Source organism: Myzus persicae, unplaced genomic scaffold (assembly GCF_001856785.1).
Source record: "Myzus persicae strain clone G006 unplaced genomic scaffold, MPER_G0061.0, whole genome shotgun sequence".
Lineage (NCBI taxonomy): Eukaryota > Metazoa > Arthropoda > Insecta > Hemiptera > Aphididae > Myzus > Myzus persicae.
Genome location: NW_019103984.1, coordinates 78439 through 98786, shown reverse-complemented (window position 1 = coordinate 98786; position 20348 = coordinate 78439). Strand labels below are relative to the sequence as shown.

Below are 20348 nucleotides of genomic sequence, written 5' to 3'. Positions count from 1 at the left end.
TCGAGCATAGTTAAGAAATCCGATCTTTTCGGGTTTATATGTATAGGTAGGTATAGTGTGTCTGCGCGAGACTCGAGAGGAGTAATACTCATACAGAAAACGAAATGTTCTATAATCGCAGATTAATAATATTATGAAATTACGAAAAAAAACACCAGTATTATAATTTGCAACTTAGGTGTATTAGAGTGAAAATTCTCAAAGCTATCGAGTTTGTCCACTTGTTTTTACAGAAGAAAAAAATTTAAATCTCCACGTCAGATCAAATAAACGCCCCGCGCAAATACGTTGTAAAAATACCATCACACACTGCTAGTACGATATGATTAATATATTACGTCACGTAAATAACTAATAAGTACAACTCGACGGTTGGAACACGGTACACATTAAAACGTCATACATATATAGAGTCTAGATTATATTAAAGACCTCATGTACACCGCACCGCTGTGATGCGAGATATGAAATCTCGCTAGAGAAACTTTGAAACACACACTGTAGCGTACTAGAAATACCTTAATATATATAGAGTAGGCACATGATAAAATATAAAAGCTATGAATCCGTATGATGCGTATGCGTTCTTATCTCATTATATAGCGCTATCTGACTTTGTCGGAGGTTTATTCTCATTTGGAGGCTTTACCGCACGAACTACAAAGATATTAAAGATGTTTATACATACAAGTAGAGTATAGTAGTCCACACCTACACGTCATTCTATATTCGCGTATTAGCACAATAGCTAGTAGGTACATTAATTCATATATTTTTATTTTTTATACAGCTCACAATATGTATATAACAATATTCTAAATCGCAGATGTTACCATATCGAGTTCGTCAAATGATTCGTGACCCGCCGCATGCAGTCATTAAATATAATGACGATTGACCGGAAATATATTATATTCGAATGTTCGTTTATTGGATTGTAATAATAATATGTAGGTACATAGTAAATAGAATCAAACATATTATATTATAGATATAGACTAATCTATAACCGAATAATTTTTCGTAGAATTACTTTCTGTACCGACCGTCAGTCGCATTCGCCAGGCTACTATATAATATAATATAATATGTAAGGTATTTACCACCATATACCGGCCTATAACACAAATCGGCGTGGTCGCCTAAACAATATAATATTATACGGACATTATACGGTATACGTACCTAATTACCTCAAACTCCGACATAATAATAATGGCGTCCCAAATACGAATACCTGGGTATACTATAGTATACCATCTACATATTTTATCTCTGTGTATAATAACATACGGTATACCGAAGCACGTCGACAAACACTGAACCACCGAAACTAACATTACAAAACGATGTGAACGAGCGTTACTATCTATGTGTATATTTTAAAATGACTGTACGTTTCTATTCAGGCTTATAAACTTGGAAACTATAATGAACCAATTGGCACCAAATTATGTACACGAATTATTTAAGACTATGGAGTGATCATAGCTCCGTTTTTCAACCCATTTTGGATGCTCACGTATCAATTTCGTGTTGGCTCCCAAATATCGAATATTTTTTTTGTTTATATTATATAGGGTTGCCATTGGTTACAAAAATACAAAAGACGTCTATAATATAATCTAAATATATGAAAATTAATGTATGTTTAGTAGCTATTATATATTATGTACTCGAAAACTACTAACCGATTTCCTGGGGACTGAGGTAAACACTAAAACTGAGATATTACAACTAACTGTACACACTAACATACAGTACTAAATTTAATAGATTGTTTATATATTTGTCTATATAGTAGCCTGCTATAATATATATACATACATAGAAACATGAAATACGCTGCAGGGTGTGTATGGTACGATGACCTAACAATTGTACACTGTAATCACATTTCAATTGTTGTAATAATTGTATACAAGTATACAATATATCATACAAATACTTCTGCTGTTCTGCTGACTTTAGAACTAAGCTAGTTGCATACGGCTTAATAATGTAAAACGACTACACGACGTCAAGAGAAGTATTTTTTCACTTATGAAAAACTATATTTCAGTTGGACAAGTCGCTTAACGATTTTCAGCCGTACTCTCACGTGAGTGTATATTTTTCAGGCAAGACTAACATCGATTTTGGAGCGATAAACATAAATTTGATTCAACAATATGGAATATAATAGTATGTTTAATGCAATACTACCTGCGACTTCAAGGACGGGGTAGGTTAATTTTACCTACTATAATATGAGTAAAAGACCGCAAGGGCGCAAGCATATAATATCTACACGATTCATTTAGTCGATTAATAAATAATAGTTTAAATCCCTTTTTCGTCTGTATATAGGTATACCTGTATACTGTATACATGCATACATAAAGCGAACCGAGGAGTGATTTCTGTTTTCGTCAGCTGTGTTTTGTCATCTGATAATTACAATATCATTATTATAATTATTACTATAATTTTCATCCATTAAATCTTCCATAAAACGGTCAACGAATTCAAAACTTTAAAAATCGTTGAATATTAAAATTTTAAAAAATGCGTAGCGCATATTATGTAAATATTAAAATCAAAAATTATGTGATTTATAATAATTTGTTTTAAACATTTTATTATTTGAACATTTTTTTTCAAAATGAATTCTAAGGTTTTGAACAAATTAAAACCATAATATATTATAATATGTCACTTTTTTAAGAGTGAAAACTGCAAATTGTTTTATTTGATTGACAACCACAACCTCTGAATAATTTGATGTATAGTATTCACTATTCAGGTTCTTCAGTTCCTCCTGCAGCGTCTGTAGTTTCTTAATTTGTTTCTCCCTCTTCATTATGAGTTATTATGAATGACTTGATATTAGGGCTATCTTCTTCAGTGCTCAGATTTCGGTCGACCGAAAAATACTCTTCGCCTTACATTTATACCGCCGTAAATAATTTTTAATATTTAAATTTTGAATGTTATTTAGAGGTATTAATTAATGTATTTTCATTTTCCACGGATAATATATTACCGACGAATAATAATATTATTGACCGTTAAATAAATAGGTAACTGCAGAAGTCTTACTGTACTATATAAAAGTTTAGGTTTCCCCGGATAGGTAAAAGGTGCAAGGCCCGGAATTAACTCTAAAGGCTAAAGGCTGAGGAACTTTTAAATGATCGTTTAGGGCGTTCGACTGACGACTTTTTAGTTATATTATTTACAAAACATTCAACAATATTAATTCTGATTAAAATTAACATTGATATTCGAAAATATAAGGGTGCCATAAAAGAGTAGCCCAGGGGTGCAAAAACTCTTAATCCGAATCGCTGTACACTCAGCGCGGCGTGTGGTCCTACAATATTAGAAATAATAGTTGCTACTGAGTTGCAAGTATACTCACTACATGAGACTGGAGTACCTGCTGCACTGCGTATATGTTATACAATATTATTATGTATATAACAGACTTACAACGCAAGACTTTGAAAACACTTGTAAGTGATGGCTTGCCGCCGGAAACGCCAATTGTGCGGGACACGACATTTTCTCGACCGAATCATGTATTGTCGTCTTCGGGAGACCGGCCCGTTGGTCGTCGTCATTCGAAACAAACGTTATAATGCAATACAATACATGCATTATATTATATTACTATAAGTGTGTGTGTGTGTGTGTGTGTGTGTGTGTGTGTGTGTGTGTGTGTGTGTGTGTGTGTAGGACTTTCTGAGTCTCTTTACTACCTACATAAAAAATATGACTCTCGGGCAGTCGGGCCCCTCATTTTACGACTGTTAAATTGTTATTATTATATATAGCAATGCCGGTTAAATCCTCTCTGTGATAATCAAGATGTAAGCTTCGTCCGTTGACTTCCCACCGGTGTAAAATACCAGTACATAGAAATAGTTAATATTTTTACTTCATTGGCCGTTGCAGTGTATAATGCGTACCTATATATAAAGTTGCAGATGATAATCATATGATAATGTATTATATAGTCTCGGTCTATTAAAATTAATGACGGCCGAGTGACCAAACGGGATCTATGCAAAGCACAACTACAAGACGTCGAAAACTAAGTCCCGAAGGTGCACCAGGCACGGGTCTCAAGTCTCAAGTTTCTTAGGGAATTTATCTCGTGGAAGTTTGGAAAGAGAAGCGAAAAACCCGAGGAAAAACCATAACATATTTTATAGAACAAGTGCAGCGGTATATCTTTTTTTCGTGTGACTATCCTAGGCTCACTAGCATGAACCACAGGATGGTTGAATGAATAATTTTCTATTCTATTATAGCCATCTTAAATCATGGCTAGCAAAAAATTTCACAATGCGTATTTTCCTTTATATTTTCTTACGGACATTTTAAATTAAAAAATTGAGTAATACAGTGACATTTCCATATAACGAAGTCAAATAAGCAGCAAAAAAATTCGTAATATGGAAGAATTCGTTAAATAGAATTACATATTTTTTTCACCTTTTTTTTAAAATGTTATTGTATACATATACTTCTACGTTGTAAATGTTATGTAAAAAAACAACATCAAATATAATATTACAGTTTAATTTAGTTTTTAATTTTATAATTCAAAAGAAATAATTAGTGAGTTTTATTTCTTTATTATTTTTATAAATTGTACTTTTTTCGTAAAAAGTTTCTATATCATTAAGTTATAAAATACTGAAATAAAATTAATCAGTTTGCCTACCTACGGTGTCTTATCTTTATTGGATTCATTGTTCATGTACAATTTTAGAACTATGTTTAAAATTTGATAGTAACAACATTTACAAAAACCAGTTTTTATCGAATAATTATTTCGATATATAGAAACATCAGATTTGTTATTTGGAGATACGTATTTATTTATTTAGATATATTATTTACGTGAATTTAACAATGAAGGTCATGGTACCCAAAAATAATTCGTTAAATGGAAGTTTGTTATATGGAAGTTCCATTGTATTTTAAACTTAATACCTAATATCGACGATAAAAGATCTCGGGAGAGGGATCTGTTTGCATTGTAATAATATGATATTAGATGTCGTAATAATGTTTTAGATACTAGTTATAATAATTGTCTTCGAATAAATTAAATGTTGACAATACTTTTGTACCATAGCTACGGCGAGTGTTGTGTCGTAAAAAAAACCCTCAACTGCATTATTGTAGAGTTAAATGTGTTCCTCTTAAATATGTTTTTTTACAAAGTAAACCTATGTGAACAATACTTTTGAGTAGTTATTATCATGTAATGTATGGTTAATTTTATTTAAGTACGTGATTATATTCCACAATTCCAAGAATATTTATATTAGTTATGTTGTTATTATAGCCAGAATAAATTACGATTTTCTAATTATAATGTTTTAGCTTGCTATTATGCTGAAATTCAGTGCAACACTTTTTTCGCAAGCTTATGTTATCACGCTGACGAAAGACGGAAATATAATGAATTGAGGTAAACAAGAGTGTGTACTCGATCAGATGTCGATCACGTACAAATGTGCATTTAATATATACCTAGCGGAAAGGAGATTTAAGGCCAACGAAGGTCACGAGCTTGTGAGTACAAGTGCGCTTTTGCAGGTGTGCAGCTCTGAGTTATACCAGCACATATTTTTCCCAACTGCACTTAGAGTCATTAAGTAGTAAATGCAAAGTATATTACTCTCTCTACATTTTCGTATCTTCCCGTAGTAACTAGAAACCACAAGCCATGTTTTAATGTTTAGTGGGAAATATGCTTCATTGAAAAAATCAAAATTAACCATGTAACATTCCGAGGAATTACACAGTGTGTGACCGATAATTTGTGGTAGGTACTGACAAAAATATTATATACATGATAATACCATATGCAAAACTATTGTATTATTTACAACTTGAAAAATTTAGCTTACAAACAAAAAAATTAAAGTTTTGTACATGGTAAATATTTTTGTGAAAAACACAAACTACGGCTACAATTTCTTAGAATGTTAAAGTAAATTCTATTTTTTTTTGTTTTTGAGAGGAAACAAACATGTCTCAAACGTGTGATAATGAAATAGATCCAAAACATATAATTCGGTACCTACATGGGTAGGTACTGAGTATGTTACTGGCATATTATAGAAATAGAAACCACTTTAGTACTGTCTACTATGTGTGCATACAATATGCGTCAGTTTTCTACTTAGTAACTACTAACTATACATTTTCTCGTGAAAAATCGAAAAACCGTGTACGCTGACAACAAGCACGTGTAATAATAAGGTCTTAGGCCGTCGTCAGATGAGGTACCTACCTATACGTCCACTAGCTGGTGGATGTACCTATAGCGTTGTAGGTGACGAACGAACGTGAAAATAACATCCAACCGATTTAATTTAATTTAATTTAATCGTATGCAATTTTGTTTTTTTTTTTTTGTTATCTTGAATTCATTATATTCTAGTAGAGTACTATACGGACTGTAGGCTCTATGGTCTACATCTACATCCTACATGTATATATTATTATCACCAACGCCACCGTGCATGCATGCGTGAACATAATATATAGAACAACAAGTTGAGTTTAATACAGAAATAATATTCGTCATTGGGCTTTAGAATCTAATAGGGCCCTATAATCTGAGTTAGAGTTGTTCGCTAGTGAAGTTCGTTAATTTCCCATTTAATTACATTCGGACATAAATAATTGTTACAACACGTATGGCGTAATATCGTGCATATATTATTATATATAAAATATTTATAATATAGACAGTATGATTATATAATCTTAACGTCCGAATGAATAATATCAATCACTACACTTCCACACGCGTCTGTGTTGACAGGGACATGCGGGAGCTGTAACGGGGAAAAGGCGATTGGAAGAGCCTGATGAAATATCTTTATTATAATAATTATAGGCAAGTACAAGTTCTACAAACAACATTATACCGAAATTTAGGTGTAATTAGATGTTATACAATTACTAAAATCGTCCATTTGTACTTTAACCAATATTGTAATATGTGTGCCTACGTTAATTATATTATTTTAAACGGTTATATTATTCGTTAAATATTCAATGTTTATCGAGCTAAGTGAATAACATCGTACCTATTATTTGTAGAGCAGTAGATGTTGATATGGGCTATTATTATAGGCCATAGGTGGACAAATAATAATAACTTAAAAGCATCCTACCTAAATCGCTAAATATAACATAAAATGAGCAACGTGCCCATTACTGAATTAGCATATTATTATATATTATGCACGTAGTACCCATATAATATAATAATGTGCAGTGGATTTAGAGTGTCTCCCTACCACCTATGTGTTTTAAATAATATACGAGTATATTGTACATATGTGGAGCTTATATGACTACTGACTTAAATATAAAATACATTCAAATATAGTATGTATAGAGTATAATGTATACAGTGTATCGTATCAATCGTTTAAAATTACATTTATATCGTCAAATCCACCATTTTAATTATTACCCATACAAGCCCTATACCTATACTTTAAGACTCAATACTGGAATATTACGACTAAATATACGTATAGCTGTATAATTATTGCCTCGACAAGTGTGCCGCAGTATTCATTTATTACCTACTTATTAGTACCTATTATAGATAATACTTTAAATGTTAAAAAACTTTAGTAGGTAGGTACTTACTGCGAACGCAAAGTTGAAGAAAAACAAAATGTATTTGATCGTGGAAGTGCCCAAACCCATTTCGACGCGGCTTTATGTGACAGAAAAAGCAGAAATATCTCCTAGCGAGAATTATACGATGCGACGCCCGGGCGTGTAACACTGGCGATGATATTATTACTATCTTACAACAATAAAACAAAATATATAAATTACAACAATATTTTAAAAAAATAAACTACTGCGATGACGACAAAATTAATGCGTGCTCAGAGCGTGGTATCACGTACATGCACAGCGGCAAACTTTACTAGTACTATTTGTAGCGACTACTGGCGGGCGGAGGCGAGAGAACGTGTTGCTCGCTTTTCTCTTGATCGGCATGAAACGGGAACGCGAACCGCGAGCGTGTACGCCGCCGACAGGTTGCGCGACCAAGACGACAACGGGCGGAACGCCATCTGATGGAACAAATCGGCTAAAACCAAAATTTCAGACCACGGTTCAGACCAAGACATCAAACAATAATCTAGGACCATAGACCGAGCCATCGTCGAAGCGATATAAATGTATAATATCCTATAATATGGTTATACCTACAGATACTGCCGTCAAAACCAACTTAGCGTTAGCAATAAGCCAATATTTTCAAAAACGAAGTTCTTCATGAAATAATAAAAGATTTTTCAGCTCTACTACCTATATGCTATGTTGTATTTTTGTACGAGGAAACTATTGAACGCAAAAATAAGTTTTCATACCTTCGTTGTAAGAGTTACTGCATAATACACGGATTATATATTATATAAATCAGAAGAAAAGCAGTACGTACACTTGTATTTGAAGTTACTGCCAAATGCCTTCCGGTATCATGGGCATATTATGTGTTAATAAATTGATTTATACTGATAAATGTGCTTTAAAATTTTAGATATTTAAATAATTTATCATATTGTACATTTTAATATTAAATTAACTCAAATTTATTAAATACCAAAATCATATAATAATAATCTAATTTAAATATCTAAAAGTACATAACATAACTTTGTGAGCGCACAACGCATTTAATGTTAGGTATTTTTTTTTTTTAATGTAGATAATATTATTATTTCTTATCATTATATTACCTATAACATAGTGTAAATATCAATTATATTTCCGGACTTGTATTAAAGTTCAATTTGAATTTTGTAGGAGATACCTATAAAGCTCTATAAATACAACAATTACTAGAAAAAAAAGCAGTAAATCCAGATCACTTGACACTTACTGCTTTTTGTTCTAATATTTGATCATACTGATTATTTGTTTCTGATCTTAATGAATGTATACCTAAGTAAGTATTGTACATACCGCTTTCTTGTTATTTTATTTTCCATTTCTATGAATTTCTAATAAAACAATTATTAATTTTCATTAGTAGAACCGATAGACTATAGAGTATTCAAATGTACATCGATAGATACCAAAAATTCGATTTTGATCAAAATGGAGTTACTGGAGATAATATCAACCTTAATTCAGACGAAAGTCAAAAAGTGTGTCATCCCGATGTACTATTATTACCTATATAGGCGTGGATAGAGTGATACGAACTGTAGGCGGAAAATGTTTACTCAGAAAACTTAACTTCAGTGTATTATGAATATTATTTAAACTGAAAAATTATGAAAATATGTTAAGTATTACAAGTATTAGTATATATAGAGGTATTTGTACAGACGTAATTGATGAATAAAAATAGAATTAGAATTATTATTATTATAACTATAGAATATGCAACATTTATGCAACTATCCAGAAATATGCAGTTAATATGACTGACGAATTCAATCATGTTTTCAAAATTAATACAAGTCAATCGAAACTAGGTGAATTTTTATTTCTCTTTTGATACTGTTTGCATCCAATTTCTGCCCTACAACCGGAGCAAAAATATTTTCTTCGTGTTCATTGACTTGTGCATGCGCGTATGGGCGTTAGAACATTTCTAAGAATCTTAGTAGCCAATACCCGTATCTGAACGATTATAATTCAATTAGAGCTAACGACTGCGGAAATGAAATGATATTTGATAATGTATTGTAATTGAAAAGTATAAAATATATGGTAATAACTAATAAGTAAATTTATGTTACGACAAAATAAAATAGAATATTAGTCTACTCAGTCACTAGTTTCATACTACATCTAGACATCTAGACTAATAACTATTCAACCAGTGAAGTTTAATTTTTTTGTCAGTGATTATATAATTTTAAATTTCAAAATGAATGAAAATTGGCGTTTTGGTAAAAAAGCACGTCTCAAGCTATGTGCACCACGGAAAAAACCTAATTTGGCTAACTTCAAACGTAAAAAACGCGAAAATCATGAAAAAAATGAAGAGGTAATTAATTATAATGTATAATATATTAATATTGAATTTTTTACGAACTAACGGTAAGTATAAATAATATATGAGATTATAAATTATAATTTTATTTTACTTTTATTAGTTATCAATATGTAAATTTAATATTTTTTGCATATAGCTAATTATTAGTATAAATACCCCTTTAAATACCTATACAATTTTTTTAAAATTTTATACTTATATATATATATTAAATACATTCTATAATTTTTTTTATTTAAAAGAATGAACACCTAAATGATTCTTCGTCATCAGTTTCGATTTTCCCTGAATTTATAACTCCGAATAATGATCGAGAAGTAAGTGGTGAAGTAAGCAATAATTTAACATTACCTTCATCATCTTACGGCGATGAAAGTGATCCGTGGAAAAATTTAGAAGGGCGAAGAATTGTTAACATGCGACATATTTTTAATTCAATTCAATTAATAAATCACAAAGGATTTGAATGTTCATTTCGGGATTTAGAGTTTTTAAAGGAAGGAAGAAAAGGATTTATTAGTACATTTTATTTCGCATGTAAAATATGTGGCATAAAGGTTACAATTGACAGTGAAAAAGATGACAATGATATAAATATTAACATGGCCATAGTTTCGTCAATAGTCAATATTGGGCAAGGTTATTCTCAACTGGAAGAGTTAACTGCTACGTTGAATATGCCGAATATGTCAAATCGAATGTACCAAGAAACGCATACCAATATTTTTAATCATTTCAATGACATTGCTTGGAAAGAAATGTTATTGGCTGGTAAGGAGGAGGCTAAATTAGCGATTGAAAATTGAGAAGTCGATTATCTAGGTAGACCAAAGATAGCTGTTATTGCTGATGGAGCATGGAGTAAACGATCATACCGTACTAAATATAATGCTTTATCCTGAGTTGTAAGTATTAATAGTACCTATATCTATACCTTTTTTTGAATAATAAATTACGAGTAATAACTTGTATGTTATTGGTTTATCTAAGATAGGTATACCAAATAATTATTAATATAATTTTAAATTAATTTGAACCAGGCTTGTATAATTGGAGCTAGGACAAAAAAAATGTTGTTTTGTGGAGTTCGCAATAAATATTGTTGCATATGTCAAGTGGCGGAGAAAAAAGAATCATTACAGATAACTGACCATTTATGTTTTAAAAATTGGAGTGCTCCTTCTACTGCAATGGAAGCTGATATTATAGTAGAGGGATTTAAACAATGTGTGTCAATGCATAACCTAATATATTCACAGTTAATTGGTAAGAAAAATAAGTTGAATTAGTTTAATAGTTATTTATATATAGTGTTATTACCTACTGATTTTTTTTTAATTGTACGTAAAAAAATTGGTAGGTAGAGAAAAACGATTTTTTTACGCAAAATCAGTTTTGACAAAATTATTTTTATTAGTATACCTAAGTACCTAATTGAATACATAATTTTTCACCGTATATTTGTATCAGAATTACATGGCTTCTTATTTATGCTTATTTATTAATATTTTTACATTTTTTAGGAGACGGTGATAGCAGTGTAATGAAGCGATTAAGAATAGAAAAACCATATGGTCCGAATTTCGTAATAAATAAGGTTGAATGTACCAATCACTTATTGCGAAATTATATAAATCGAATGAGGGATATAAGTATTAAAAGAAAAAACGATAAAGGTGATGTTATACCAGGCTGCTATCGTAAAGCTGTTCAAGATAGATTACTTATGTAATGTGCATATTTTTATTTTTTATTTATTTTTATTATATTGTGCATATGTTAGTAACTATACCTAAAGACTTTAGTGTAGGTACCTACTATAATAGGTTAATATTATTACATTTTTACTTCATAATTAAATTTACTTATAGGCTTCGATATGCAGTGACAGAAGCAATCAAGTATAGAAAACAACATCTTAGTGATAAACCATATGAGGAAATATTAACTCTTTTAAAAAGTGATTTGACAAATGGACCATTTCATGTATTTGGAGATCACAGTTATTGTAAATCCTATTTTTGTAAGGGGAGTAAAGAAGGTGAGATAGTACATCATATATAGTTTCAATGATTTAAAAATATTTAAATTTATTTACGTATAGTACCGTTTCCTCATATTTATGAATGTAATATAACATATTATATGTGTGTGTGTATTAAAGGAGAAGAAAACCTAGTTCCGGCACTCTCAAGTCTAGGTGTTTGGGATGACATAACCAAAGCTCGAAATCTTATGTCTTACCACGCAGAAAGCTTGTTACTTAATCACAACAACAATGCAGCTGAACTATACAATTCAATATTGACTAAATTTATAGGAGGAAAACGGGTAAACTTTTCGTTAAAAGGTTCATATCAACTTAGGTGTAATGCTGCAGTTATGGCTTATAATGCTGGATCAAATCGTTTGTCATTATTTAATAAGCACGTTACAAATAAAAGCCCAGGAAAATATACTAAAATGTTTATAAAAAAAAATCAAAAAACAGCAAACGCCCGTAAAATACGACGTCAACTTTTTTCTGCGATACCTAAAAATAAGTCTAAAATTTCTTACGTTGGACCCGACGAAAACTATGGGAACATTTCGAATAGTTTAACACACTTAACAATTGAAGAAAAAGAAAAATTAAAAAATGATTTTTTAAAAAAGCTACAACTAGATAAAAATGAAATTCGTGATCTAGAAAAAAGAACAGTAAGACAAAACCAATGTGAAGAATGGCATTTGGAAAGAAAAAAAAGGTTTGTTTTAATTATTTTAATATATAAAACCATATTTGTATTTGTTGTTGCATAACTGCAGCGTATTTCTTTAACCTTAAATAGGTTAACAGCGTCTGTATTCGGTAAAATATGTAAACTACGACTCAGTGGCGCAACCAGGAATTTTTCATGGGGGGGGGTCTGAAAAAATTAACCATCTTAATTTTTATAAACAATATAGGTACCTGTTTTATTAACAATATATTATATATTATTATTATTATTTTAAATATTAAACAAGTATTAATTAAGATATATTTTTATAAAGAAAAATCTAAGCGGCGTTTTATTGAAGCTAAAACGTCAATGACTTCATCTTCTGTAACTGGAACTTCACGGTGTATGTTAAGAACCGCTAATCCATTTAACCTGGTTTCAGAAGTCGAATTCCTCAAATATGTTTTGATTCGCTTCAGTGAAGAAAATGACCTTTCTGACTCACAAGATGTAACTGGGAGTACAGCAAGGATGTGCAATAAATTATAAATATTTGGATAGAAGTCCTGATTACACGTTAGTAATGCATCTAATGCATTCTGAGGTTTAACATTATTTGTATTTNGAGAGTTGGATTCGACGGATTTTAATTTTGAAAATTAATATTAATTAATCATTATGTTAGTTAGGGAATGGTCGAGTGGATTTTGTTTATACAAATTCTTCGATAAAATATCGACAATTTAAAAAATAAGAATTTTGGTATTTTATATATTTAAGTACGTCATTATTTTTTATAATAATGATAAATTTCCACGGCCATGCTTTAGAAGAGTTGTTAAAGATTTTCAATTAGTTTTCAAAATTGAAATCCGTCTAACCCAAGTCCAACAGTTTTGTCTAGCTTTTGGCCTGTTTTACGTGATAATTTGTACCTGCTCCAGCCCCCTTAAAGAGATTTCTTCTGATTTCAATCTAAAAAAAAAACTAATTATATAACAACTATTATACATGTAAAAATTAATTATTTTATAATATTTACCTATCCTTTGCATTTTTTAATCTTTCTTCAAGCTTTCGAAATTTCATTTTAGTTAGTGGTTTTAGATTACCGTTTTTCTAGGCTTGTAGATCAAGTTTAAAATTTTGTTGTTGATTTTTTATTTCAGTTATCATCACAAATATGTTCGGCTTTGAAAAGATCATTGTCAACTGTCGGCGAATCGGGAAAATGAAAACTTTATTAATAATTTGTCGGCGAACCGAAACGTCGGCAAACTAAACTGTCGGCGAAAAGGGAATATTTTAAAAATATTTTAAAACTGGTATATTTGTCGGCAAATTGAGTTGTCGGCGAATTGGGATTCTGCAAAGTGGGTATAAACCTTTTAAATAAATAGTTAAAATATTATTAGGTAATATAATCATGACAAAATAAAATAAGAAATAAAATAATTTATGCATGATTAATTTTATAATTTTATAAAATGTTTTTATAATCCAAAAACAATATTTGGTAAACAGAATAGATCATTTTCGTCCAATTTTTTTAAGTTATATACTTGGTTGGAATACAGTGTCAAACAAGATGCTGTATATTGCTTTTGCTGTCGATTATTTGGAAAATCAAATGATGATGTTTTCACAAAAATAGAATTTAAAAACTGGAAAAAGGTTTGCAAAAGCATTTATGTTATATTAATTATATTATAATTAATTATTATAATAGGTAGGTATCTATGACAATAATATTTGAACATTTTATTATAATTTATAGATAAGTGGTTCTAATAGTAAACAGTCCAAGCTTGCTAGTCATGCACTAACTAAAGAGCATCTTACTAATGTATCAAAAATGACTGGATATTATTCAGCTAAAAGTACAGAAATTATAGTGGAACAGGTATTAACTGCCCATAAACAAAACATTTTAAATAACCGTTTATACATGAAAAAGTTAATTGATATTATATTACTATTATCTCGTCAAGAAATTTCATTTAGAGGCCATATAGAAAATACAAATTCCTTAAACAAAGGTTAGGTATACTTAATTAATTAATAATTATGATAAATTAACTACTGTTTTGAGTTTAAGGGGGCTGGAGCAACCATATTTTTTCATACAATTAGCTCAATAAGCGAAAGTAAATTAAACATACTTCTAGTAGCTCAATTTAAATTTTGAAAACTAATTTTGGTTTGTCTTCCTCTTTTCTAAGTTTGCTCGGAAGTGGAATCTTTTATTTTTCATTTTGTCGCTATCTACAACTAAGTCAAGTATAATTTTTTTTTGAAAAAAATATAAACTTACTATGCTTCATATTATATTAACTAAAAATAAAGTCGTAAATCTACTTCCGAGCAAACCTAGAAAATTGACTGACGAATTCAATCATGTTTTCAAAATTAATACAAGTCAATCGAAACTAGGTGAATTTTTATTTCTCTTTTGATACTGTTTGCATCCAATTTCTGCCCTACATCCGGAGCAAAAATATTTTCTTCGTGTTCATTGAGTCTTGTGCATGCGCGTATGGGCGTTAGAACATTTCTAGGAATCTTAGTAGCCAATACCCGTATCTGAACGATTATAATTCAATTAGTGCTAACGACTGCGGAAATGAAATGATGTTTGATAATGTATTGTAATTGAAAAGTATAAAATATATGGTAATAAGTAAATTTATTTTACTACAAAATAAAATAGAATATTAGTCTACTCAATCACTAGTTTCATACTACATCTAGACATCTAGACTAATAACTATTCAACCAGTGAAGTTTAATTTTTTTGTCAGTGATTATATAATTTTAAATTTTAAAATGAATGAAAATTGGCGTTTTGGTAAAAAAGCACGTCTAAAGCTATGTGCACCACGGAAAAAACCTAATTTGGCTAACTTTAAACGTAAAAAACGCGAAAATCATGAAAAAAATGAAGAGGTAATTAATTATAATGTATAATATATTAATATTGAATTTTTTACGAACTAACGGTAAGTATAAATAATATATGAGATTATAAATTATAATTTTATTTTACTTTTATTAGTTATCAATATGTAAATTTAATATTTTTTACATATAGCTAATTATTAGTATGAATACCTATACAATTTTTTTAAATTTTTTTTAAATTTTATACTTATATATATATTAAATACATTCTATAATTTTTTTTATTTAAAAGAATGAACACCTAAATGATTCTTCGTCATCAGTTTCGATTTTCCCTGAATCTCTTAATAAAAGTCTTACGGCGATGAAAGTGATCCGTGGAAAAATTTGGAAGGGCGAAGAATTGTTAACATGCGACATATTTTTAATTCTATTCAATTAATAAATCACAAAGGATTTGAATGTTCATTTCGGGATTTAGAGTTTTTAAAGGAAGGAAGAAAAGGACTTATTAGTACATTTTACTTCGCATGTAAAATATGTGGCATAAAGGTTACAATTGACAGTGAAAAAGATGACAATGATATAAATATTAACATGGCCATAGTTTCGTCAATAGTCAATATTGGGCAAGGTTATTCTCAACTGGAAGAGTTAACTGCTACGTTGAATATGCCGAATATGTCAAATCGAATGTACCAAGAAACGCATACCAATATTTTTAATCATTTCAATGACATTGCTTGGAAAGAAATGTTATTGGCTGGTAAGGAGGAGGCTAAATTAGCGATTGAAAATTGAGAAGTCGATTATCTAGGTAGACCAAAGATAGCTGTTATTGCTGATGGAGCATGGAGTAAACGATCATACCGTACTAAATATAATGCTTTATCCTGAGTTGTAAGTATTAATAGTACCTATATCTATACCTTTTTTTGAATAATAAATTACGAGTAATAACTTGTATGTTATTGGTTTATCTAAGATAGGTATACCAAATAATTATTAATATAATTTTAAATTAATTTGAACCAGGCTTGTATAATTGGAGCTAGGACAAAAAAAATGTTGTTTTGTGGAGTTCGCAATAAATATTGTTGCATATGTCAAGTGGCGGAGAAAAAAGAATCATTACAGATAACTGACCATTTATGTTTTAAAAATTGGAGTGCTCCTTCTACTGCAATGGAAGCTGATATTATAGTAGAGGGATTTAAACAAAGTGTATCAATGCATAACCTAATATATTCACAGTTAATTGGTAAGAAAAATAAGTTGAATTAGTTTAATAGTTATTTATATATAGTGTTATTACCTACTGATTTTTTTTTAATTGTACGTGTACCTATTATAATTTAAAATATTTATAAATAGGCACTATTTTAGATTCAAAATAGACTGATAAATGCATTGAATTTACTTTTTTTTTCTTCAAAATAATAGGGGGGGGGGGGGGAATAAAAAAAAAATTGGTAGGTAGAGAAAAACGATTTTTTACGCAAAAACAGTTTTGATAAAATTATTTTTATTAGTATACCTAAGTACCTAATTGAATACATAATTTTTCACCGTATATTTGTATCAGAATTACATGGCTTCTTATTTATGCTTATTTATTAATATTTTTACATTTTTTAGGAGACGGTGATAGCAGTGTAATGAAGCGATTAAGAATAGAAAAACCATATGGTCCGAATTTCGTAATAAAAAAGGTTGAATGTACCAATCACTTATTGCGAAATTATATAAATCGAATGAGGGATATAAGTATTAAAAGAAAAAACGATAAAGGTGATGTTATACCAGGCTGCTATCGTAAAGCTGTTCAAGATAGATTACTTATGTAATGTGCATATTTTTATTTTTTATTTATTTTTATTATATTGTGCATATGTTAGTAACTATACCTAAAGACTTTAGTGTAGGTACCTACTATAATAGGTTAATATTATTACATTTTTACTTCTTAATTACATTTACTTATAGGCTTCGATATGCAGTGACAGAAGCAATCAAGTATAGAAAACAACATCTTAGTGATAAACCATATATGAGGAAATATTAACTCTTTTAAAAAGTGATTTGACAAATGGACCATTTCATGTATTTGGAGATCACAGTTATTGTAAATCCTATTTTTGTAAGGGGAGTAAAGAAGGTGAGATAGTACATTATATATAGTTTCAACGATTTAAAAATATTTAAATTTATTTACGTATAGTACCGTTTCCTCATATTTATGAATGTAATATAACATATATGTGTGTGTGTATTAAAGGAGAAGAAAACCTAGTTCCTGCACTTTCAAGTCTAGGTGTTTGGGATGACATAACCAAAGCTCGAAATCTTATGTCTTACCACGCAGAAAGCTTGTTACTTAATCACAACAACAATGCAGCTGAACTATACAATTCAATATTGACTAAATTTATAGGAGGAAAACGGGTAAACTTTTCGTTAAAAGGTTCATATCAACTTAGGTGTAATGCCGCAGTTATGGCTTATAATGCTGGATCAAATCGTTTGTCATTATTTAATAAGCACGTTACAAATAAAAGCCCAGGAAAATATACTAAAATGCTTATAAAAAAATATCAAAAAACAGCAAACGCCCGTAAAATACGACGTCAACTTTTTTCTGCGATACCTAAAAATAAGTCTAAAATTTCTTACGTTGGACCCGACGAAAACTATGGGAACGTTTCGAATAGTTTAACACACTTAACAATTGAAGAAAAAGAAAAATTAAAAAATAATTTTTTAAAAGAGCTACAACTAGATAAAAATGAAATTCGTGATCTAGAAAAAAGAACAGTAAGACAAAACCAATGTGAAGAATGGCATTTAGAAAGAAAAAAAAGGTTTGTTTTAATTATTTTATTATATAAAACCATATTTGTATTTGTTGTTGCATAACTGCAGCACTAACCTTAAATAGGTTAACAGCGTCTGTATTCGGTAAAATATGTAAACTACGTGAATCCACTTCCCGAGACAAAGTCGCCAAGGAATTGTTGTTTGGGACTTTTACCGGTAATGCTGCCATCCGGTATGGAATCCAGTACGAAGACATGGCCAAAGAACAGTTACAAAAAGTTATAGGGAAAAATATAAAATATGCAGGCCTTATAGTAGATCATGGTCTATCATTTTTGGCAGCATCTCCTGATTGTCTTGTGGACAATAATGCTTTAGTTGAAATTAAGTGTCCAGCATCAGCGAAAATTATGAGTCCAGAAGACGGAATTTCTATGAAAAAAATAAAATGTTGTGAAATAAAAGATGGACAGCTGCATCTCAAAAGTAATCACAACTACTATTACCAAGTACAAGGGGCAAGGGCAATTGCACATTTCAAATAAATTATATTGCTATTTTTGTATTTGGACGCCTAAAGGTTTGTGGATACCTATATTTTATATTTTTATGTATACTCATTATATGGTTTATAATTTATTATGTATATTTATTATTTATATAGGTTTGATGATGGAAAAAATAAAACGTGACGACAGTTTTTGGGAAAACAAAATGAAAATAAAATTAAAAACATTTTATTTAGAAAACATGTTGCCTCAAATACTTGCTGAAGGAATTAATTAATATAATAAATATATAAAAAATAAAATATTATAATAATTATACCTAATACGAATTACGAGTATTCAGTTTTTTTTTATTATTATTATTGTTGTTTGTTAAATGATTTGGGATCAATAATAATAATAAATACAGCAAAGTAATATAGTTATCAATAGCATAGATTAAATATACTAGGATATACTAGTATATTTAATCTATGTTAATAGTTACTAATTTTTATATTATGTAAATTAAGTTTTCTATGATACGGGTACGACCCGACCATATAATATTATTATTATTATGAATGAATATTTATTATTTATAGTAGTTGTATAGAAAAATAATAATACACCTTTTTCCGATGAATTCTCGTGCGGCATGGTTTATTTTGATTATTATCGTAAATCTGAGAATTCAAATTTTGTCGCGAAAATGCGATAACGGATTACACACACTAATTTTCGTTTACTTCTCACACATTGACACAGCCAAAATGTTCATGTAATATGAAAAGCCTAAATACTACTCCTTAAAATATGGTATGCTTCTGCCCCCTTAAATTAATTTGATTATTACATAACTATTTTAGGAAATTTTCAAGAGATGTGTTCATTTTTTTGTAAATATGATTCTGAATTTAATCGAATGTTTAGTAATTCGATAAGCTATTCCAGTCTTAAAATTCAAAACGAAATTATAGCCATATGTTCTCAAAATGTCAAAGATACAATATTTTCTGAAATTAAGGAAACTGGATTTTTTTCAATCATATGTGATGATGCCAGGTAACAACCAATTTTATTTTTTTATTTGCATTATAAAACAAAATTTTCTAGTAAAAAAATTCATTATTTCATAATTTGTAAAATGTTGTATAAATTGTATCCTTTATATCTTGTTAGGTGTCACAAAGAGGAACAAATATCTATTTGTGTACGGTATATAAAAAAATTTCAGTAAGTGGATGTCGCTCTGCTGTACAGTAGATTGCAAGTGTGTCAATGTATAATAAAGTTATATTTGTGTGGGGGCGATTATGTTTCCATAGGTACCTCATTTTTCTATTAAATTTTTTTAGGACTCCAGCCCCCCCCCCCCCC

At 29.7% G+C, this 20348-nt stretch overlaps 3 protein-coding genes across 3 annotated transcripts in view; 1 reads left to right on the top strand and 2 right to left on the bottom strand.

The window, feature by feature from the left end:
• The window catches only part of LOC111037217 (CD63 antigen-like), a 38646-nt gene extending 30648 nt beyond the window's left edge, over positions 1 to 7998 (bottom strand). The window contains exon 1 of the mRNA XM_022319624.1: positions 7678 to 7998. Coding sequence (XP_022175316.1) covers positions 7678 to 7737 — 60 coding nt within the window. The 5' untranslated portion in view covers positions 7738 to 7998. The remainder of the gene's footprint in view (positions 1 to 7677) is intronic.
• A 3602-nt stretch (positions 7999 to 11600) lies between these two features.
• Positions 11601 to 12691, top strand: LOC111037216 (the record flags this gene model as incomplete). The annotated part of the gene is made up of 3 exons (XM_022319623.1): positions 11601 to 11785; positions 11929 to 12098; positions 12222 to 12691. Coding segments are annotated over exons 1-3 (825 nt in total), but the record flags the coding sequence as incomplete, so codon positions are not given.
• A 394-nt stretch (positions 12692 to 13085) lies between these two features.
• LOC111037215 (52 kDa repressor of the inhibitor of the protein kinase-like) lies at positions 13086 to 13406 on the bottom strand (the record flags this gene model as incomplete). The annotated part of the gene is made up of 1 exon (XM_022319622.1): positions 13086 to 13406. A coding segment is annotated over one exon (321 nt), but the record flags the coding sequence as incomplete, so codon positions are not given.
• Positions 13407 to 20348: the final 6942 nt, after the last annotated feature.